Raw genomic sequence first — 25,502 nt, forward strand, 5'->3', positions numbered from 1 at the left:
TCTTATCATTTAAAGTTTTTACCATTAAATTGTCGTAGGTGTGTTTACGTTGAAGGTACTAAACTAGGACTGGGAGTAAAAATTTCATCGCTGAAATTCACTTACGTAATTTGTCATTCAAAATGTGCCGAAGATTGGGTATACCATCTGAAATGTATTTGCAGTATTCTAAACTGAAAGTTAGGTGGCCATGAAAATGTTTTAGCTCTAAGATAACTAGAATTAGAAATACATTAGAAGTATTTTTAACTTTTGTAGTTTTAAGATCTGTATTGATTCGTATAAGCTATGATCGGTACGATAGTGACTGAGCTGTGATTACAGCAGTGCTAAGAAGATAGTAATTATCGGGTAGAGAAAGAGATACATCTATTGACTTGTATCCATATTAGATGAGTGTGCACTTTATAGATCCTAACATGCAATATTTATCGGGGATGCAGGGCATGGAGGCGCATTGATGAGTCATTTGCTGCAGCCTTACCTCTACATCAAAATCTTATTGAGCTGTGCAGCTCTCTTTAATGTCACTCTTTTAACTTCATTAACTCTTCCAGCTTATTAAAGTAATAAATGACGGATACTTGTATTGACAATTACCAGCAAAAGGATTATTGTTAGAATGACTAAAGTGACATTTATCAAGGGTCATTTGAAATTTAGCTGCAGTATGAATTTCAATAATGCTTAAATTTCATTAAAGACACTTTGGTTAGACTTTAGGTTGATGCTTGTATTTCATAAGTAAGAAGATAAATGTACTGGTCTGTACTGACATAATTGTTTCCTTGGGGAGATAGGACACGCTACATTCACATTGCTCTGTATGTCAATAGTACTCTGTATTTTTTTAAATTACATAAACTTAATTTGTATTTGATTTTACAGATGTTGTGATCGAAAACAGTGAAGCTGTACGCAATCTTCAGGACAAACTCCAAGACGCCCTCATTGACTACGTGAAGTCTCGCTACGCTGGAAATCTGCGTCGCCTCGGCCATCTTTACCTTCTCCTGCCCCCACTAACACACATCAAGCTGCTCGCCAAACAGTACTGGTTTGATGTGAAAAAGGACGGACGTGTCATGATGCACAAGCTTTTCTTAGAAATGTTGGAGGCAGATTCTTGATAAATCACCATTAATTTAGGAGGAAGAAAGATTTTGTCTGCGTGTGATATTTTTATTATGTGCTTGTGTGGACCTAGATAGCACAAACTGCGGGAGCTGTCCGCGGCAGAATGGGTCGCCAATCCTGACGTCAGCGACAGACTCACCAATGTTCCTTGTGTCTTAGGATGGTAGACTTTTAAGTGTTAGAGATGTAGATTTATTTATGCAAAATATAAGATCCACAGGTTTTGCAAATGACGTTGATGGTTAGAAAAATAATGTCTGCATTGGAATGGTCATACTTGACTGCAAACTTTCACAGAAAATATTGTAGCAATATCTCTTTTGTTTAGAGAGTTATGTACATTGATACTGAGAAACAAGGTGGCGATGGGAAGGAACATTGGACCTGGTTTGAATATATGCAGTCACATTTTTTGTAGTCGTCTTACTAGCAAAGCTGTCAATGACCACTGCAGACATGAGGTTGCTGTTTCAACATGTTCACAGTGTAAATTAAGGATGTAGAACTATAGTATATGTGTGATTTGTATGTGTGAATACAAATATATATTATATAATATATATTATATATATATATATATAGAAAAAGATATATATCATGGGAAAAAACCCAGCTTGGAAGTACTCACCCTAAATACCAGTTTGTTATACACATAGAGCGGATCTAGATACCGAGCTAGAGTTGTGGTGCTCTAGCAATTATGGGGCTTGGTGTTGTCATGGAGACTACACATAGTTGAAACCATCTCACAGACTCGCTCGGTAAACTATCAACAGTGTGAGCTGATTGGTGGAATGATAATGTCCACTCACAGTGCTATTATAACGGACCAATCAAATGCGGCATTGTATCAGGATTGCTAACATCCACTCACAGCGCTAGTACAATGGACCAATCAAGTACTGCATTGTATCATAAGAACGTCTTCCATCTTAACTTATTTACAAGCAATTTGATTGGTTAACGCTATGTTTTGCATTTATATGATGTATTGTGACTGAACAATTTATTCACCATCTTAAGATGCAAGTACACTGAATGTATTTCACAGCCATCATAAAAGGATCAAAGATAAGAGACAATGTCCACATGTTAAACTTTGTACATATAGAATCATCAAGTACATCTGGTTACCCTTTGTATTACTCATCATGTATGATCCAAGGTTTTAATGATTACATTTTATGTGTGTCTAAATACCATATTCTAGGATACTGAAATCTGAGGTCTGAGTTTTAAACATTTGTTGTCCGTACTACATTTGGGGATTATAGTGATATGTGTTAATTAGATACATTTAAGAGATGTTTCTCTTAAAAGCCATGTAAAAACCAATGTATTGAAATTTTACTGAATTTCTAAAGGAAAAAAACTGATGCAAGAAATATAGCTGTGACATGAATTGACAGTGACAGAAATATAGGGTAGATTTAGGAGACATATCAGATGGTATTGGCGGCCATAGACCGCTAGGTAACCGCATCATCTTTATAGCCATTGTAGGGCGTCGTGATAGTAGAAGCTGTGTTACAGTAACACTGTGATAGTAGCTAGCCAATGTCTAAAGTCGTACTCTATATTTCAGATTTGTTTTCTATTTACACAGTCAGGTCATTTAGAAAGTACACATATATTATTATATATATTTAATCTTATATTACCCAGGAAGAACAGATAGCTGGTCGTGTTAGCAGTGGTGTGGATTATAACCAGTACTCCTCATCCTTGTTGTCTGTATCGCGTACTCAGATCTCATTGGTTAACATGTTTTTGAATGGCAGCATCAGAAGAGGTGGGCGGAGCCTATAGAGTGTGTGAGCGAAATATGATATGAATGTCATTCTATTTAGTAGTGTATTCCATTATCATTGATAGTCTATAAAAAATGTATTTTCATGTTTCATTGTAAAACCCGGGAATAAGGGAATGATTAAAAAAAGCTATTATGATGATTAATTAAAAAAAATAATGAAAAATAAATGAGAGGGAATAATTTTAAAATAAAAAAAATATCGAAAAAAAAAATACGAAAAAAAAACCCAACAAAACTATAAAAAAAAAAAAAAAAAAAAAGTGAATGCAGTAAACGTTTACATGATCAATATATACAACTTTGAAACTCCACATGGGAGAATATCTTGGAATAAATGGTATGAATTTGTGGCTATGAATCGAATCTAATATTTCAATATGTGCAAAAGAATATGATAGTTACTTTGCTCAAATTCCTGTTATAATGCCAAATATACACAAATATGCATATATTCTATAATACATATATGTATAAACATGTCATTCGTTGTTTTCCAGTAGTTTGTGGAAGACTGCATTGTTCTCGCTACTTAATTTGATACACTCACGATGCCGTCCCAGCTTTAACACATGGATTTATTCACTAATTTGTTTTCAAACTTGAAGCTGTTGGTACAAAACATTTTCTCTCTTCTAGTCAATGTATAGATGGAATTTGTTTAGCTTCTGTGACAAGAGTTGCCCCCCGATATACAAGTTCCATATACATATATTTAACTTCTGCACAACAGCTTCCGTTCTTGTGTAGGTCAAATCTTAAAGACATTCTAAATACATATTTCAGACATACCAATAATATCTTTGTAAAATTTGTTCAATCAAAAACTTTTCTATTTGTCATATTTCCAAATTCAGTCAGATATTCATTTGGATTCTTGTTTGCCTTTTTCAAACATTTGATTTTAAAGACGACATACATCATGTACTGGTAATTGCATGTTCATTGTCAGCAGAAACAAAATCCTAAATCAAAACACAAGTTTTATGTAACAATGAATTTACACATTTCTGTTATTCAGTAAATAATTTGATTTTGGACTATTAAATGAGGTTGCCATAGCAGCGTTTATCACACTGTATCATCAAAATCTACCAGTATGTCCTTGTTATAGTAATATATATTATACCGTGTAAATACATAGAAGTAGATTAAGTATCGCAGAGCAAGCTTTGTTAAACTACAAGAGTTATAAGACAATGTATGATTCGAGATAATTGTATACTAGTATTTAGAACAGTTGTGTGTGGTATATGAGAATGAATGACCACCCCATCCCTACATATGCAGTCTTGTACATAGTTTGCTCCGCCCACCTCTGTATGTCCATTGCTCACCCCGGCCCATCATATTCCTCCTCCTCCTCCCAGTCTGTGAGATAACCATTCCTTGTGTAGCATGTACATATTGGTCGACCTGCGTGTGGGTAGGTGTGACCTCATTATTATTATTATTATTATTGACGATGATGAGTTAGTCAGGTAATGTAGTCGTCTTTCATCATTTCATCACAGGTATCAAACTCATTCATCATTTGTTTTGTGCAAACTATTTTCTGAACAGATTCTGCACAGCTTACATTATAAAACAATACTTTCATGTCTTGTTAAGCTAGTCAACGCTGCATTTAAATCTCAGTCCATTTTACAACTATCCAGACTGTTAGCAAAGACAAAACAACACTGATCGTCTTGTTCAAAGACAGGTGAAAGGTTTTGCCTGGCACATCATTTGGTCTTTAGGATAGATGATATTTTCATAGTTCCATCAAATATGGTCAGTACTGTTATCATTGAGATTATTTATTGAAAGTGTTTGTAATTCATTTTTGAAATAAACGAGAGAGAAAAATGGCTGAAAGTCAAAGAAATAATTAATTTTCCATCTTAATTTTGAAGAATCTGATCCATTGATAAAGGTGTATTAAATGCATTTTTATTAGTTCTGTTATTCCAGTTTTTTATGTTGTGATATTTTGAACAACCCAGGTACACAGCCTGTCTGATCAGAGTATACCAAAAACATGATGATTTTTGCAGTTACGTGTGCAAATCTGTTCAAAAACCTTTGTACATTATTTTTTACTTGTTAAACTATGTTGAAGTGTGTTATTTTTAGACAGAAAAACAAAAAAGTTGAGAAAAAAAATATAGAAAAAAAAAGAATGTTATTGACTGTTATGAAATTGATGTGAATGTAAAGATGTTTAGGTACAAATTTGTATATATAGAGTTTGTGGTATATATCCATACAATTGTATGTTCTGTAATCTAGAAACATGTGACTAATCATATTATATTCCTTTCAAACGAAGAGTTACACTCTGTGTGATTAAATCAAGTAAATGAACCCTTCATTTCTAATTTGGAGGTTTTAATATGTTCTGTTTGATCGCTGATCAGTGATTCAACTAAACCCATACAAAGAGTGCTAAATTGAATCTTGTAGAAATCTGGTTTTGTTTTTATATTTCCATAGTGTGTGTTGATTTTTTTTCTCTTTAAGTAATCTTTCTTAACTTATTAAGTTTGTGAACAACTTGTTTTTATCAAAAATTAAGATATATGAGATTGTTCAATTGTATATTTATCTAAAAACAGAATTTAACAATTTTTCAATTGTGTTTCTAAGTGTATGTATGAATTCTACAGATCATGTTATGCTCCAAGATTTGTTAATGAGCCAGAAATTAGTTTTTAGTTGAAAGGAAAATAAGTAATTATGAAAAAACAAATATTAATATGCAAAAGAAGATTGTATACAGTGAGAAGATGCTATGTGATAGATTTTTTTTCTTACACGGAAGAGAAACGGGGCATTATTGCACAGCTTATCTTCATTGTTAAAAACCAATTAATCCTGAAACAATCTGTTAAGTTTGTTAATCAACAGTCTGGCTAGACTGTTTAATCTCCGAAATCAGTTATCTGTATGCAATATTTTTTAAAGGAATCGCTTTATTTAATTGAACACTGTTCAATGTTGTTAAGATTTATTTACGTCAAAATCATAAAAAAACATTTGAAAGTACTGCATAAGTAGTTTCATTTGTGATTAAAGCTATTTTTTCTCCAACAATCATTTTAATACGATGAATATTGATCCTTGAGAACTGATTTATACACATATGTGTCATATCACTACCAGGATAACCTGGCTAGTTACTGCAGTGCTAAAGTCAATGTCTCCGTTAATTTATTGTGAGTTGTAATATTTTATCAAATCAATTTTTATTCGCAGAATGATGATTTATACATTAGTAATTTTTAGCTCAATATTTTTTCCGTAGGAAGACTCCATGTGGGTTTTACTAACGTGCTGGTGTTTACCACTGGTCGTATGATATATCCTGCTTATCGTTTTTATAGACATATTTTGAGTATACTATTTTGTTCTATAATAGTTGCGTTTTTGACAACAAGTTCCTTTGGTAAAGCATTTAGCATACAAACTATGTGTTAACTACATTCCTGATAGCTGTTTCCTAGTGTATTTTGTTATGGAGTCGTAACGTCTTGCCAAGCCAACATTTGTAATAGCGCTGTTGTACTGCCAAATCAAGTCACATTAGTACAAATATTCATATCCTGCCCATTCTACTTCCTAGGGCAATGATCATCGAGTAGAAATTGCCTGTTTATTGTCAAAAGCTACTTCATTCCTGCTAGATACTAATATATAATCTGTGCACACTTCACTAGGTTATCTCCCTTGATCAGCCCGTGCTGTTGATATCCAGAACTGACCAAAAAGTATTCAGAGGTATACAGACTGCCAGCTGTGTAACGCTGCAACCAAAACAACTACATTCATGGATCTACAAACATTCTCATACTAAAATAAAATCTCAATTCATAGAAAAGACAAATAATAATTTTGTATAATGCATTTGACTCTCCACCTGAAGTTATGAAAATGAAATCCCAACTGATTAAAATTTTTCTATCACGAGTACATAAAGAAATACTGAATTGTGAAGTACATGTATCTTTTTTTTTCTTTTTTTTTTTTTTGGTGTGAAAAATTACATTAAATTGATAAATAAAATGTTTTTGAAAGGATGGGCCATAATGTAAAGGAATCATAGCTGAGTGGATTAGTCAGTAAAGAAAACTGAGCTATGGATAAGAGATGGTGTTTGGACGTAATGTCTATATTCTGTTATGTATATGTTAGATCACTTTGTGTGATATAAAACTGTCAGTATTAGGTGGAGAAGTGTTCTACATTAATGGGGTTTCATTTTTTATATATACCTATAATCCTTGATTATCATCTTATCTGGCACTTAACTCATTTACCCCTGAAATTCCAAAGTGGACTATTCCAGCCTTTGAACCAGAAGAATCTAAAAGATGTTCAGGGGTGAATGGGTTTATGATGTCATGTCAAGGTCAGTGTTGATCTACAACTGGAATCATGACGCACAAATCTGTTTGTTGGGAGTTCTAGTTCCTACACCATCTAGAAACATACATGTAGCATAATGATTATATGTTAGGTACCAAAGCTTTACGGGCAGAAATCCATTCAGTATTACAAACCAGGGTACCCCACACAACAAATCACAGCCAATGATCAAGAACAAAGAAGCATGCGTTGCCCTGGCCATTGTTTTCACCATCAAACTCCATTAGATACAAGAATTAGGAGGTCAATCAATGCATAGTTTGAACTGGATGCAAATGAACTTGGCAGGACAACTTTTAAATGTTATTATTCATTTCATATGTTTAATAATTTCTGTGTCCAGACTTCTAGTAGTTTTCTTTAAATACTGATATTAACATAATTTAAAAATAAATACTGAAAAATGATATATTTCTAAACATTAATATGTTTAAGAAAGTCACAGTTTGGCAATGGTAACTACAAAACAGTTTAAATTTTGGTATGAAGGTATTCACAATCTTCCAGAAAATTAAATAAGAAGGATAAGGAAACTTGAAACTGCACTTGTATTTACACTTAATTTCTAGAGCGATGGAAAACATTTTTAGGATAATTGTAGTGTTCTCAGAAAGAGGTCTTCAATTCCTGATTTCTCTAGCTTATGTTTGTAAACCTGTAGACATTTATACTTTACTTTTTTTTTATCAAGATGTCATAATCCAAATGTTAACGACTGTTCGGTTTTCTTTATAACTTAGTATTTATCAAGAGGCAGTTGTGTTTGATAGTTTATTGTTTTCTTTGGGAAACCCCAAAGAAGTTAAGTTATGCATGCTCATGAAAAATTTAAAATTCCAGATAGTTTTATTTTCTACCCCTTGAGTATTCATTTATATATTATGAAAGTGATAGTTATGAACTCATTTTGACAGCTAAGACCTTTAATTTATGGCTTTAACATAATGTGTTTCACTTTTCACTACAATATATGCTATGAGCATCAAAGAGAAATAAATTATTCACTGCATACAAAAAAAGCTGCATATTTATCAATAATTTTACACCCCAAGTCATTGTTATTTTTAGAAAATCATTTTACACCAAGATCACTATTTATTTTGCATTTTGCTGTAGATTCTATATTGATGTGTCACTACTACCACCATTATCATCAACATCATTAACCCCAGTGGTGGGGGCCGCTGGAGCATGCCAGCAACCCCTTACCCTTCACTCGACCCCGTTATTCCTTTCCAATCTAGCATATCCACCGTACGGTTATCGAAGGCAGCATTACAGTGTGTTCTGTTTGAATGTAGAGATGCTCCCTGGCTGCCGAGGGGTCCCCACCACTCCTCTTACAGTGATGGCTGATATGGTGAGAATCTTAGATTTTCTGCAGTAACATTGCATGTGTTTGGTATCAGATTGTTGCATATTATCAATATTGTGTGCATTTCTTTGTCATTAATTTCCTCAGAAGAAAATTATTTATCTAGTTTACTACATATATATTATGTCAAAATTTTTTCTTTTCCTGGATTTTGTTTGGTTTCACATGCATTTCATGTGAATCGTTCTGAAATAAAACAGCTTTCAAGTTTATATGGTTTCACTTTTATTTTTGCATTAAACTATTCAAACCTGTCCTTAAAGACTGCACAAGAGGCAAAGAAATTCCAAGTGGCCTTTATATACAGGTCAATTTGTGTTATCATTGGCGATTTTGGACAAAAGAAAATTGTCTTCCAAAGTAGGTGGCTGCCAAGGCAGGTTCCATACCTGGATACACACAAGCAATATCATCATGAATAAAGCAACTTAATGATTTGTTTCATGCCTATTGATAGCTAGGTTCATTTAAGGAAGCACCAAGTCGTTGGGCGGGGGATATACAAAATAGAGATATTTCCACGAAAATTCATACACACATTGGTCTTATGGTCTAGTTGTGCCTTTTGCTATTTTTAGGTTTTCATTTTTTGCATTTTTCCCGTAACCATGGAAACATTGCTGAAAATATCATTTTTGTACCAGGTTCGTTCCAGAGCATTACTCTAAAACCACAAGAGATATTTCCACGAAACTTCATAGACACATTGGTCTTATGGTCTAGTAGTGCCTTTTACTATTTTAAGGTTTTCACTTTTTGTACTTTTTTCTGTAAACATGGAAACATTGCTGAAAATGGCAGATTTTTGTGTAAGAATCGTTTCTGGAGCACAACTCTAAAACCAGCAGAGATATTTCCATGAAACTTCATAGACACATTGTTCTTATGGTCTAGTAGTGCCTTTTGCTATTTTTAGGTTTTCATTTTTTGCACTTTTTCCGTAACCATGGAAACATTGCTGAAAATATCATATTTTTGTACCAGGTTCGTTTCTGCAGCATAACTGGAAAACCGGTTGAGATATATGCACGGAACTCCATAGGCACATTAGTCTTATGGTCTAGTAGTGCCTTTTGCTATTTTAAGGTTTTCACTTTTTGTACTTTTTTCTGTAACCATGGAAACATTGCTGAAAATGGCTGATTTTTGTGTAAGAATCGTTTCCGGAGCACAACTCTAAAACCAGCAGAGATATTTCCATGAAACTTCATAGACACATTTTATGTAGGACTTCTAATTTTGTATTATGCCTTACTTTTTATTTAATATGCATGCAGTAAAACTCAAATATATCAAACACAATTACTATGAACATTCCCTTAATTCCTATGTAACTCGTCGCTGTTCAAAACAAATAAAAAATCGCACTGTTAGCTGCTGAACTTTGTTAAAGCTAAGATCAATTCTGGTATTTTTCAAAGAAGCAAATGTTTTCAAAGTTGGTTTCACTTTGTTAAAAAAAAACATAAATATGTTTAGTATATATTCTTCAATTGCAGTTGGGTTTTAAAATACTTTCCCTATACTCTTACTAGCATATAAAATTAATGCATTAATTGATTTAGCTCTCCATTGGCGGGGGATCTGAATGACTATGTCCTTGTTTAAAGTACATTAAACTCACGAGTGTTTTACAGCAATATAACTCTCAACCATCTGTCTGTACCTGGCAGCTGCTTCAGGGAGGGCTTCATCACAGAGGTGGAGGGCCAGTGGTAGATGTAGTGAAACCTCAACCACACTTCATATGATAGGTAATAAACAAAGTTTTGTTGATATTAATTTTGATTACAATTATCCAGAAGACTTTATGCAATGGCCTTATTTTAACTTTGAGATGGGATACAAGGCTTGACTTAATGTTACAAATTATATCAATAGTCTAGGCGATGACACATTATTATTAGAAATTATTGATACAACTTCGAACATTTCTGAACAACTACAAAAATTTTCTCATATTTGACCTTGATAGTGTGTAACATAAAACATTCGTTGTGTAGAATCTTTTGTTGTTTTCGTGGTTACTGCGGAACATTGAATATAAAAGCAATGAATTTTGTTTTTATATTCTATCAATATTGCTCCATCAGCTTACCACAAATATTTCTATCCATGAAAATTATATCAACGCTCCAAACCACGAAAAAAAAGTACACACAAATATTTCATGTTATGCAGTAGGTGATGTTCAATACCTTTATACCTTTCGAAAAGGAATATGGAAAACGGTTTTGACTATTAATTGTGATTATTTCTAACACCAAAACAAGTAATTAACAGTAAGCTGGCATAAAGATTTAACTAATATAGAACTGTTTGTTTCATGTATGCATATGAAAACTGAATGGCCAAGGGGAAGCAACTCATTCTCTAACACCTACTTGGTATCACAATTTATAAACAACTTTGAGTTAATATAATATAGGCAGGTATAGCAGACTATGGTTTACCAATATATGATCAATGAAAATTGCTGAATAACATTTATCTGGTTCCATTGGCGATTTCATAACAGACTAATTTATATCATTCTTAGGATAATTTATTCTTGCATTCCAACATCTGACAAATAACGGCAAAAATTAAAATGATCAATACTTCAATAATAATTAGCAATCTCCAGTACATATTGGCTATGTCATGATAATGCTGACATCAAACACAAAAATACCTTAAACTGATTAGGATCTGAATTGGCCTACTGTATAATCTCTAAGGTACAGACTAACAAGACTCAAAAGATATAATTGATCATATGGCTGATTGTATACTCATTTATACAATGTGTAAGAGATATAAAGGATGTGCTGCTGCAACACTTAACACACCGATCCGAGATCTGTGATTCTAGTTTAATAAGTAAAGAATTTACCAACCTAGCATGTATAAAAAGTAACCATTTACACAAGCATTAAGTTCTTTTATAAATGGAAACAATTCAACAACCCAGTAATAATTCCTAAACAAGAAAACAGTACGTAAACCTGTTTCACAAGAGCATGTTATCACATACTTCATTTCCATATAGTATTCATATTAAAAATAAGATTATGTGATACATATGCCAAAAGAAAGAAAATATACATCACACATCTGTTGCTGCAACTAGCAGTCTGAACATGCATCTTTAATATTCTTACTAGTTTTTTTAACTTTAACTACTAGAGATCAACAAGCTAAGGGAGATAACTTGTTATTCACATCAACAATTTTGCATCAATATTTGAACTATCAGGGGTGAAGCATTGATAAACCACATAATCTATATCACATGCTATAACTCAGCTCTAGATCAGTTTCATCAATATCCAGGAATTTTTTAACTTACATGAGAATGTAAAATCTCCACAGGAATGCATTACATAAGTTAAGGTTTAAGGTTTTTCTCAAACCTCCATAATGTTTCTATGGATATTATTAAAGTTAAAGAATTCCTTAAAGTTAAAGAAAATTCTTATACTCATTTTTTTCTTTTACTTCTAAAAACCTGTTCTAAATAGAATTCTAAATTAAGGAATGTTGATGAAACAGGGCCAGTTCCGGACCAAAGTAGCACCTCAGATTAAAACCCATTGTCTGAATTGAGTTCTTGATCTTCAGCCCAAGGTTCAATATTAGTCAAGGGCTAATAAGGCATATGTAACAAGCATGTTATATGGATTGTATCATGTGTTTAGAGTCAATTATAACAACCTATTTCCTTAAACTATATAAATATGCAAATGAATAACATTTTATGGAATTCAATAATCTTTTTGGCACTGATCCAAGGTCACAGCCGATGCAGTCAAAGGTCATCACAAGGTCACACTAAAGGTCATCAAGTACAAGACAGGGTGAGCTTTTGCGTCTTGTTCCATCATAGTAAGTATCTCCTTGTAATACCTCCAAGTCTATCAGCTGCAAAAAAAAAACAAGAGATCCCAGAGGGATCTTGGCGCCCACCAAAGAATGATCTATATCTGACAAAGGAAAGATGGATCTTTTCTCTACTTTTTAAACTTTTTCAAACATACTACATATAAAATTTGAGACAGATCGCTTCAGTACCTTTTGAGAAATAGCGGTAACAAACTTCAACTATCAAAATCCAAGATGACTCCTTGGCGGCCATATTGTTGATCAATCGGTCCCGAATCACAATATGCAAAACTAGGGCCCTAGGGGATCGGAACCTACATGTGAAATTTGAGAAAGATCCATTCAATACTTTCTGAGAAATAGCGATAACAAACTTTGAATATAAAAATCCAAGATGGCTGCCTGGCAGCAATTTTGTTGACCAATTGGTCCCAAATCACAATATGCACAACTAGGGCCCTAGGGGAACCTACATATGAATTTTGAGACAGATCCCTTCAGTACTTTCTGAGAAATAGAGATAACAAACTTTGAATAACAAAATCCAAGATGGCTGCCTGGCGGCCATCTTGTTGACCGATCGGTCCCAAAATGCAATATGCACAACAAGGGCCCTAGGGGAACCTACATATTAAATTTGAGAAAGATCCCTTTTTGAGAAATAGGCATATCAAACCTTAACAATCAAAATCAAAGATGGCGGCCATCTTGTTTTTCCTATCAGCCTCAAAATCTGTATGGCACAAATAGGGACCAAGGGTAACCTCCATGTGAGGTTTGAACAAAATTCCTTCAGTGGTTCTCAAGAAATATCAATAACAAACTTCAACTGCCAAAATCAAAGATGGCTGCCTGGTGGCCATCTTGTTTTTCCGATCAGCCTCAAAATCTGTATGGCACAAAAAGGGACCAAGAGTAACCTTCATGTGAAGTTTGAACAAAATCCCTTCAGTAGTTCTCAAGAAATATCGATAACAAACTTCAACTGCCAAAATCAAAGATGGCTGCCTGGCGGCCATCTTGTTTTTCCCGATCAGCTTAAAAATCTGTATGGCACAACTAGGGACCAAGGGTAACCTCCATGTGAAGCTTGAACAAAATTCCTTCAGTAGTTCTCAAGAAATATTGATAACAAACTTCAACTGTCAAAATCAAAGATGGCTACCTGGCGGCCATCTTGTTTTTCCGATCAGCCTCAAAATCTGTATGGCACAACTGGGGACCAAGGGTAACCTTCATGTGAAGTTTGAACAAAATCCCTGCCGCAGTTCTCAAGAAATATCAATAACAAACTTCAACTGCAAAAAATCAAAGATGGCTGCCTGGTGGCCATCTTGTTTTTTCCGATCAGCTTAAAAATCTGTATGGCACAACTAGGGACCAAGGGTAACCTCCATGTGAAGTTTGAACAAAATTCCTTCAGTAGTTCTCAAGAAATATCGATAACAAACTTCAACTGCCAAAATCAAAGATGGCTGCCTGGCGGCCATCTTGTTTTTCCGATCAGCCTCAAAATCTGTATGGCACAACTAGGGACCAAGGGTAACCTTCATGTGAAGTTTGAACAAAATCCCTTCAGTGGTTCTCAAGAAATATTGATAACAAACTTCAACTGCCAAAATCAAAGATGGCTGCCTGGCGGCCATCTTGTTTTTCCGATCAGCCTCAAAATCTGTATGGCACAAATATGGACCAAGGGGACCCTCCAGTTTGAACAAAATCCCTACAGCAGTTTTTAAGAAATAGTGATAACAAGCATTGTTTACGGACGGACGACGGACGGCGGACGACGGACCATGGACGCAGGGCGATTTGAATAGCCCACCATCTGATGATGGTGGGCTAAAAAAAGAAGGAAACACATATAAATGACTGGTTATCTATTTATAAACATCCATAAAGTCTACAGAAACAAGATAGATGGTATGGGAATACACCTTCTGAGCTTTGGTCTCCTATAGAGAGTACACACAGTATGATAATTCCTTGAGCATCCTAAGTGGTCTGTAGGTTACTATCACTGACACTATATCCATCCCTGGACTATCTTATAGTAAAACTGGAGGCAACAGAAAACACATGTAATTTGGTCCTCTGAGTAAAACCATAGGACTCTAAATTGCAAAATTAAATAGATGTGAAAAAGTTATTAGGAATGAAAATATGAATTTAAGTTGCAAGGAAAAAAGTTTATTTACCAAAGGAAAGTCAATTTTATAAGCAATAAGCCACAGAACAGTTTACAATAGCTATTTGGCAGCTTATTAAACACTCAACATATCAAATTGTAAAGAACCTACTTGCAGCAAAATATTTAGTTCAACTTTAGCTTTGGAATCTATATGGAATACTTACATTGATCTGGAATCTGTGGCCATTATTCTACATCAGGAAGCTTTAGCTTTCTTAATAGCTTCCTTGATCTTATTCTCTTTTGTGCTATTGTCCACATATCCATCACCGTTCTAAAAGGCATAAAAAATGTTAATAGTTATCAGAAACTTTTTCTACATAGTATCACTCTGGCTTTGAATGATTGGTTATTAAATCATTATCTACTCATGACATAAAGGTCTGTCATCTACTGGCTGACATGCCTTTTTAGAGTGACCAGTGAACAGAAGTAACAAGCCTGATTTTCAACTTGTTAAGCATGGGTTCCAAGAGAAAAACATGGACCTTTGGTCTGTTTCTGGCAACTGCCCTATATAGGATTCAAACTCAAACCCTGAAAGACTAGTGGTAATATGTCGTAAGCACTCAGCCGCTAGAGTTTACAAATGTGACACAATATAAGATACAATCTCGATCAGTTTCTACACTGTTGTATGACTGCCAGTGATGAAAATCCAATCAAAATGTCAATCTAATGATCTAGTGTAATAAACGTTCTTTTGAATAGTTATCATTTGACATTGTAATGTCTCAATGATGTCGTAATGATGAACATAAAAGATAAGAGGACAATAATTACCTTTTTGCTGTGGATGAGCTTGTTGTTAACCTCAACTTCAAAGTATCCAGTCACATTGGGTGTGGGAGTACAGCTCTGAAATTTTTATCAAAATTATCTTCCAAAGCCAAACAAACACAAGAGGCCCAGAGGGCCTGTATCGCTCACCTGGTTTGTAATGCCAAGTAATGTTCTGAATACAGGTTCATTGTTTCTTTTCTGAAGGAATTTTAATATTAACCTCTAAATCCCCTATAAGGCCCCACCCCTCCTGCCCCCAGGGGGTCAGAGCCAAAATTTATACAAGTTCTGTTCCCCTTCCCCCAAGGATGTTTGTGGCCAAATTTGGTCACAATCCAAGCAAAACTCTAGGACAAGTAGCAATTTATAGGATTTACCTCTATTTCCCCTATTGGGCCCCACCCTTCCTGCCCCTGGGGGGCCAGAGCCAAAACTTATACAAGTTCTGTTCCCCTTCCCCCAAGGATGTTTGTGGCCAAATTTGGTTACAATCCATACAGAACTCTATGACTAGTAGCGATTTAAAGAATTTACCTCTATTTCCCCTATTGGGCCCCGCCCCTCCTGCCCCCTGGGACCAGAGCCAAAATTTATACAAACTCAGTTCTTATTCTCCCAAGGATATTTCTGGCCAAATTTGGTTACATTCCATGCGGAACTCTGTGACTAGTAGCGATTTAAAGGATTTACCTCTATTTCCCCTATTAGGCTCCGCCCCTCCAGCCCCCGGGGGGCCAGAGCCAAAATTTATACAAGTTCTGTTCCCCTTCCCCCAAGGATGTTTGTGGCCAAATTTGGTTACATTTCATTCAGAACTCTATGACTAGTAGCGATTTAAAGGATTTACCTCTATTTCCCCTATTGGGCCCCACCCTCCTGCCCCCAGGGGATCAGAGCCAAAATTTATACAAGTTCTGTTCACCTTCCCCCAAAGATGTTTGTGGCCAAATTTGGTTCCAATCCCTGCAGAACTCTATGACTAGTAGCGATTTAAAGGATTTACCTCTATTTCCCCTATTGGGCCCCGCCCCTCCTGCCCCCGGGGGGGCCAGAGCCAAAATTTATACAAGTTCTGTTCCCCTTCCCCCAAGGATGTTTGTGGCCAAATTTGGTTCCAATCCATGCAGAACTCTATGACTAGTAGCGATTTAAAGGATTTACCTCTATTTCCCCTATTGGGCCCCGCCCCTCCTGCCCCTGGGGGATCAGAGCCAAAATTTATACAAGTTCTGTTCCCCTTCCCCCAAGGATGTTTGTGGCTGATTTTGGTTACAATCCATGCCAAACTCTAGGACAAGTAGCGATTTAAAGGATTTACCTCTATTTCCCCTATTGGGCCCCGCCCCTCCTGCCCCTGGGGGGTCAGAGCCAAAATTTATACAAGTTCTGTTCCCCCTCCCCCAAGGATGTTTGTGGCCAAATTTGGTTACAATCCATGCAGAACTCTAGGACAAGTAGCGATTTATAGGAAATGTTGACGGACGGACGGATGGACGGACGGACGGACGGACGGACGGACGGACGACGGACGCCGCGCCATGACATAAGCTCACCGGCCCTTCGGGCCAGGTGAGCTAAAAAATATGAAGTTGCATCTGTACTTTTGCTACTGGTACATTTTTCAAAAAAGCCATTTGATCTCAAAACTTGAAACTTTAATTTTATGATTCTGAAAAAAATATAATTCCATGCATATGAAAGATCTTTTCCCTCATAATTCCGTATTATACAAGTACACCTCTACTCCTTGCAATGAACAAAGTAGGGATATACTGGATTCAGGTTGTCTATCTGTCTGTAAATCTGTCAGTCCTGACGATGGACAGACTCCTCCTCCTAATTACATCCCCTGACGATGGACAGACTATTCCTTCTAATTACATCCCCTGACGATGGACAGACTACTCCTCCTAATTACATCCCCTGACGATGGACAGACTACTCCTCCTAATTACATCCCCTGACAATGGACAGACTACTCCTCCTAATTACATCCCCTGACGATGGACAGACTACTCCTCCTAATTACATCCCCTGACGATGGACAGACTACTCCTCCTAATTACATCCCCTGACGATGGAAAGACTACTCCTCCTAATTACATCCCCTGACGATGGACAGACTACTCCTCCTAATTACATCCCCTGACGATGGACAGACTACTCCTCCTAATTACATCCCCTGACGATGGACAGACTACTCCTCCTAATTACATCCCCTGACGATGGACAGACTACTCCTCCTAATTACATCCCCTGACAATGGACAGACTACTCCTCCTAATTACATCCCCTGACAATGGACAGACTACTCCTCCTAATTACATCCCCTGACAATGGACAGACTACTCCTCCTAATTACATCCCCTGACGATGGACAGACTACTCCTCCTAATTACATCCCCTGACGATGGACAGACTACTCCTCCTAATTACATCCCCTGACGATGGACAGACTCCTCCTCCTAATTACATCCACATTTTTTAGAGTTATGCCCCTTTGTTACAAAACAATCAACCAGCTACTACTTCTAAACTACAGCAGGGATTACAACAAAACTTGGTGGCAATAATCCACACACAGTGTTGATGTGAGTAATTTATAATGGAAGATGATACATCAAGCTATTTTTAAGAGTTATGCCCCTTTGTTTCAAAATGGTCAACTGATTACTCCTTAACTACTGGAGATATTTCAATGATACATGCATGTAAGTGGTGGCAAAAATTCTTATACAGTATACATATTTGCATAATCTATATCTTAAGAAGATACCTCCACCTTTTTTTTCAAGTGATGTCTCTGTATTACAAAAGAAGGGAGGGCAGAGGAGGTATAAGTAGGTCTCCAAGACAACAGTTCTACTTATTTCTATTAATCACATTGTTTATCTGTATGTATGTATCCTTATTGTGGTAATTCCTTATATGGTTATATATAAATTATTGATATTCATCATCAGATATACCTTATGCCGTACACAGTACAGTTTTAATTTGTATACATGTATAAAGTATGTACTCACCATAGAGACGTCATCACCGAAACTTTTTTTCAGCTTCGTCTCTAGAGCTTTGTACTGAAAATAATAATGAACATTAGATTTGGTCTAGTTATAACTGTAACATTGTATTACTTATCACTGTATGATATATATTGTGAAAGAACAAGGAAGAATTTACCATAAACTTACTGGTAACATCGATATCAATGAATATCATATATCACACAGGGTTGCAACTTCTCACATCCTCGGTGGGAGACTCACGATATTGAACAATTTCTCCCACAAAGATTTATCCCACGCGACGTGAGATGAAAACTCATGTTCAACGATAATTCCTCCCACCAACATAAATCATCAGCAAATTCAGATTTTTCTTTATACAGTTAAATCCTTAAATTGTGTGTTTCACATCTGAAACTTTTCATCTCTATTCATCAGTTTCTGCAAACATGCAAGTACTTATCATTATATAATATATATTGTGAAAGAACAAGGAAGAATTTACCATAAACTTGCTGGTAACATCAATTTATATTATATAACACATCTTATCTGAAACTTTTCATCTCTATTGGAGGGGGGGGGAGGGGTCAGTCTGACTATAGCTATTTGTACAATTTCTAATCCCCACCCTATAAGAATGCTACCATTGCATTATGAATGCTGTCCCATGCTTAGCTTCAGAGAAGAAGTCGTTTATATGAAAATAGCCAAACTGACCCCTTTCGGCCCCGTCCCTCAGGCCCCTGGGGGGTCAGCCCCATCATTTGTACAATTTTGAATTCCCACCCTATAAGGATGCTATCATTGCATTATGAGTACTATCCCATGCTTAGCTTCAGAGAAGAAGTCGTTTAAATAAAAATAGCCAATTTGACCCCTTTCGCTGTATCACATATAAGCTCACCTTGGACCTTCCGACCAGGCAGGTGAGCTAATAAAAACTCAAAAGAAAATTAACCCCTCCCATGAACTTTTCTGTGACGATATATTACTTCACAAAATATAAAATAAGAAAATATCAAACAACTTAAATAAACCATAACAGCAAATGTCAAAAGATGATTCCAAACTTATGAATTTATTCTTAAATTCATATAATCCTATATATATAATGTTTTGAATACATAATTGTAACATGTAATATACAAGCATATTTAATGTAACAAATTATACTGGTCGTTAGTAACTGTATACATATAAGTCTGCTAGCAGAAGATGGATAGTTGTCCAGCTGCCACATACACCACGAATCAATCAAACTAATATAGGAGTGTTTGAATTAGGATGGAATTTCTACACCAGCTAGCAATAATATATGACATAGATTTGGAGGACATGTTCTGGTATTTCTTAGACATTCAGTCTTATTTTCATTATCATGAATTAATTATGTACAATATTTTTTCAAGAACAAAGTGGCTTATTCAAATTAATCAAATTAACTTTAACATTGATGGGATGGCTTGGCGTTTCTGGCGCAGACGTGAAAAGATCAAGGGTCATCCAGAAATTCTGATATATAGTCCCGTAAAGGCTTGTCAAAACACTGAGCAATGCATGTATATGAGCTCTATTATATCGAAATACTGCTGATCATGGTATACACTACCAAAGACTTTTGTAGCAATAAGTCGAATGTCCCACAAAAGCAAGGTGTTATAGATAAACAAGTACATTTACATTTCCAAAGCAAAAATCTGAAGTTTATTGATAATAATTACAACTTCAAAACATCTATTTTGATGGCATCAGATAAAGGTTCTGATCAATACCAAACAAATGCAAGATTCCCTCAGTAAATCAATTCTTACAATGAAGATATATTTCAGATGTGACTGATAGCCAACTAATAATATAATGCAACTTTGTATATATACATACATGTGTGGTAATTAGTATAGGAAGACACCAAGAAGCATAAGATATCTTTGTTATAGAAATTAACATTTCATTTTATTTAAATTGTTCAGAAAGAGATGATAATTATAAGCTGTGGTAATAATGGCAAACTTAAAACTCTTGCGACTCTACGAAATTCTTCCCAATGGGAAAATTAAAAGGACAAAATGTTCATTGATAAGTAACTATGTGAAACTTGTCAAAGTGCATTAAAAACTGTTCCTTTCACTGATACAAATTAATTTGTCTTTGTTTATAGATTAGGGAATTAATGATGAAGCTGATCAAATGCTTGGTGTCCTGATCAATCAATGTCACTTACATTAATTATAAAAAGAGTATATATTGATGTATGCAGGCTCTCAACTTCCCAACAGGAGAAAAACTTATATGGTAACAGGTAACATGGTGTAACATGTGGTAGAGAAGTCAAGGACGGCCTTGTAGTAATTATAAATCACACACACTTTATACTGTCTCAGTTGAAGTTATTTACAGGTTAAAAACACAAAATCTTGTCAAAGGTTTAATAGTTTTTTATTCGTGCATTTCACACCTAGATCAAAACCGCTTTTATTAAATTTTCAAAATTGGAATGAAAAACAAGTTTGATAAGATGGTCACAAAAGTGTTTAGCTTACCGCTATTAATACTACATGTATCATCACCTTCTGACCAATTTCATAATCATTAAAATAAAGCAAATGATAATTTTCATAATGCAGGTTGCCTTATGTTTCTTGTTGTTATCCTAATTACTGCATGTTATTTGACTATTACTTTAATTTGCATAAAGCAGCGAAATTAACTGTTACTAGATTTCACATGAAATCTTGCATATATTTGGTGTTGTAATATAAATAACCTTTTCTATGATCATCGATGTATACCTATTTTCTTATGTCATTATTGCTTTTAATAAACTTTAATTTTTGTTTCAGAAACAGATATGCATGTACAGTATTTAGTATAGTTTATAGCTAATTATTGGAACTTAATGCTTGTAAACATATATTTTTACATGCTTAATTTATCACCATGTGAACATGGTGGTATTCAGACATTCACTTCAACTCTAATCACAGTTTCACTCTTCCAACTATGCATGATAAGTATTGAAGATGAGGGAAGGATCTTCCAACATCAAAATAATTATATATCTATGTGGGTTATGAGATCCCAAAATAACATGGGTAAAGTACAATTAATAATAACCTACGACTAGTCCCATCTTTCGGTGATTATGACGTAAAAAAAAATCACATATGTAGTCACAATCACAGTAAGGTAGAACTAATCAAGAGTAAATTGTGCTTTATCCACACTGTTTTATGATCCCGAAACCACCATATATGATACAGTAGATTATACTTACTTTAGGGGCGTACCCTCATGCTCCACTGAAATATAAAGAATTTGGTTAATATTCCTTTTTGAATTACAAATAGAAGTATCAGTTAATATAAGTAAATCAGGTAGAAAAATAACGGAAACTATTTACAGAACATCTGTTTCGTGTTAAGTCATATCAAGGATTTATACATGTTTGGTCATCATATTAAATAGTTTGATTATGTACAATATAATTATAACATTAATTATTCATTAATGTAATTCTTATCAGTGTATTTAATGTGTTTTAATCATATTGTCTGATTTAATTGAATACTAGATTGAATAATCATACCCTGCCTCCACTCTGTTCCTGGCAGGGTATGATATCCACCCCATTGTCTATAATGTTGCAAGCCCCAATGTGATCTACACTTTGAGGCTGAAAAAAAATATATTTTTTGGATAATATCTATAAGTAACTGTATTGTTCTGACAACTAATTATATATAAGATCATGATTTTCAAATCACAAACCTTTCAATTATAATTTTTCATCAACAATGCAAACACTACACACATATAATTCTGTTTGAATATGCTGCCATGTCTGATGATTTATCGAAAACTGTGACGAATAGGGCTGGATCAATATATCGATATACCGAAACGTATTGGTTTTTCGCAGCGTATCGAATATCGATATGCAAACATGCTGTATATCGCTGTATCGTTTTAACCAATCAACCTAGTGTTTTCGTTCGCTATCAATAGAAATAGGAAATTCCAACAAAATGTATTCTAAAACATTTCAATCAAAAGGAAGTGTTTATAGCATCTGCCTCACCTAGATGCATTAGAAATGACTTTTCATAACTAATCATACGAATTGACAGTAATTTATTTACACAGATGATACAACGAAGAAAATGTTCGGTAGGTTTTATCCAGGTTATATAATGTATTATCAAAATTGTCTTTTATTGTCACAGTATTCAAAACACAATGGTCAACTTAATTTGAAAAAGAAGTCCACTGTATCGTCAATATGAATCGTGTATTGTTTCAGTGTATTGTCAATATGTATCGTATCGCTTTAGACATTCCAATAACCAGCCCTAGTGACGAAATGAAACACTCAACAGGTAAAATGTTTTGAAGTTCAAAAAAAGACAATAATAATATATTATTATATTTTGCAGATGACACTTCTACGCAAAAAGCAGATAAACACTTAAATATCATTAAAACATATCTACAAAAATGATTTTAATAATGTTACAAATTGGGAATTTTTAATCGCAAAAAGAGCAGTTTTGGGAAAAAGTTACACATTACTGAACATGGTATTATAGGTGAGTAGATATTGTAAAACAGTAAACTGTGTCAATTTATCAAAAGGTGACGACCATCACAACAGTTTCAGAGTAGTTCTTTTTAGATTAAATGAGAGGAGAGATTTCCGGGATTTATTTGGTTTTCAACAATTTGATTTGGGAATTTTTCATTGTAATTGGGAAAAAAATAGGGAGGTTTGGCATTGGGAATGGGGCCGAGGTCGTTTACCGACCCCAGTTAGATAAGGAGAAAAATCAATGATAACTTACCATAATTGTTTTATTTTATCATATGTTGATTATTGTTCCAACATTTGGGGATACTGATCACAGAAATTTGTTAAAAAACTTGAACGAATCCAGAAAAGGACACTACCAATTATTCTAGATGTAGATTATAGTGTCCCAGGTGAACAACTGTTTGTCAAATTGAAATGGCTGCCTTTCACCCACAGGGTTGAATACAATGAATATGTCTTGATGTACAAAATTATGAATAATTTATGTCCTGCCTACCTAAATTGTAACATCTTAGTCAGTAATGTACATCCCATTCAAACGAGATCTTCCACAATGGGAATATTTGTTTTACTACGGCATAAAACAGCCAAGTTCAGAATTTCTTTTAAATATAATGGTCCAGCGCATTGGAATAACCTTCCTGCAAGAGTTACGGAAAAACCATCTCTTAACACCTTCAAGGTTGAATGCAGAAGGCATTTCTTCAAACTTTATAATAATAAAAATCATTGATTTTATGTATGGACTACAACTGAAATTTCTTTATCCATATCTTATTATGTGTTGATTTTTAAATCCTTTTTTTATAGTATTTCATGTTATCATATAACATTTACTTCTTGTTTTAATGTATGCTATATTAGTGTATAATCTGTCAAATTTTATTTTTTGCCATATTGGCATATATGTATATAAGACACTTATTTGTGTTCATTATTTCATTATAAAAATTGCAGCATGAGATTTTATGATTGCATGGCTTTTATGTGTACAATTATAGCAATTTTTTGTATTTTTTTAGACTGTGATATTATGATTTTGTTTTTTGTGATATGATAATTTAATATGTGATATGATTTACTTATTCTGTGATATCTTTGATTTCATTTTATATCATTTTATAAAGTTACGGTATGTTTATTATCTATGCTGTAAATACTGTACATTTTACAGTGTATATGTTCGACCACGTGTGAGAAGAGTCTTTGACTTAATGTGCAATCGAATGAAAATAAAGTTAACTATTATTATCATTCTATGGTACTAGTTGCCATATTTGGAGTGTGAGGCTTTCTAATGAGAAGCATCATGGCGGTCAAGTGAGTCGTGTTGGAGACGTCAGCCATTCAAATGTGCTTACATGCAAACATAATTTAGACATGAAGGTGGGTAAATAAATAATCTTTTTATGATAAAAATATTTGATATATATTTGAATTTACTTACAAATTTAGATGACAAACGTGAAATGTAACATTTTCACCACTATATGTTTTGCAACACTACCTACTACAGTTACTGTTATGCTATAATTATCAAGTTAAAAGGTGATGGGATCTGCTGTTGTCTGTTGAAGACCTATATTTAAATCATTAATAACGAAATCCTGAAACTGCTTTAAAAAAGTGTTATACAATTTTTGGATGTGTTATAGTAAATCAAATTTGACTTCAGTGACGTCGACTCGTCTCTTTCCACATGATTAACAAGTTAGTCCTCTTACATCTGTATTTATTTGACATTTAGTACTCGTGTTATTGTTAAGTTCTGTTTACTACAGTTTTGTAGTTATTCTTTGAGAAAACTGTTCGCGTATATAAATATTGAATTCTCAGAGTAATTTGAAGCTTTTCGAGGATATTTGTTGTGAAAATTGAAGTTTCTATGGCGTAATAATTCAAATAGGCCTAGTTACCATAAAGCTAACAAGTTACCTCACTGAAGCATTCAGTTTGATAGACTTGGGTTTCTAAGTGAAACTCGTCCCTTTAACAAAACTTTCAGAAATACAATACCCATCACAAATAATAAGGAACGTTTAACTGCTTACCAATACGTCACGTGAACATTTACAACCATTTTAAAGATCTGTGAGGTCGACACAGGTCCTGATATTGTTGAAGGACTTAAACCTGCTTGCAGTGCACTCAAACTGAGGATGTCGGTGTCTGTGAAAATTTGATACCTCGTTATATATGTCCGGTAACAAGTGATTACCTAATATTGTGATATATGGCATACGTGCATGAATTTCTCTAATTTCAAATCATAAGTTAGACATTTTTTAACAAAGAGTTTATATTAGCATGACAATTTAGATTTCAACCTCAGC

At 34.5% G+C, this 25,502-nt stretch overlaps 1 protein-coding gene and 1 long non-coding RNA gene across 5 annotated transcripts in view; one reads left to right on the top strand and one right to left on the bottom strand.

Annotated features, from left to right (window-relative positions):
• LOC138318068 (estrogen-related receptor gamma-like) overlaps nucleotides 1-8,944 on the top strand; it is an 88,142-nt gene extending 79,198 nt beyond the window's left edge. For all 4 annotated transcript variants that reach the window (XM_069260147.1, XM_069260149.1, XM_069260145.1 and 1 more), the window contains exon 7: nucleotides 889-8,944. In XM_069260147.1, the coding sequence (XP_069116248.1) occupies nucleotides 889-1,130 (242 nt within the window). In that variant the 3' untranslated portion in view covers nucleotides 1,131-8,944. The remainder of the gene's footprint in view (nucleotides 1-888) is intronic.
• A 2,311-nt stretch (nucleotides 8,945-11,255) lies between these two features.
• Nucleotides 11,256-25,351, bottom strand: LOC138318069 (uncharacterized). Its single transcript, XR_011207836.1, has 6 exons — nucleotides 25,221-25,351; nucleotides 21,856-21,880; nucleotides 18,597-18,650; nucleotides 15,571-15,645; nucleotides 14,952-15,061; nucleotides 11,256-12,635 (listed from the first exon to the last, which is right to left on the bottom strand). It is a non-coding gene; the product is annotated as an uncharacterized lncRNA (long non-coding RNA).
• Nucleotides 25,352-25,502: the final 151 nt, after the last annotated feature.

Source organism: Argopecten irradians, chromosome 3 (genome assembly GCF_041381155.1).
Source record: "Argopecten irradians isolate NY chromosome 3, Ai_NY, whole genome shotgun sequence".
Taxonomy (NCBI): Eukaryota; Metazoa; Mollusca; class Bivalvia; order Pectinida; family Pectinidae; genus Argopecten; species Argopecten irradians.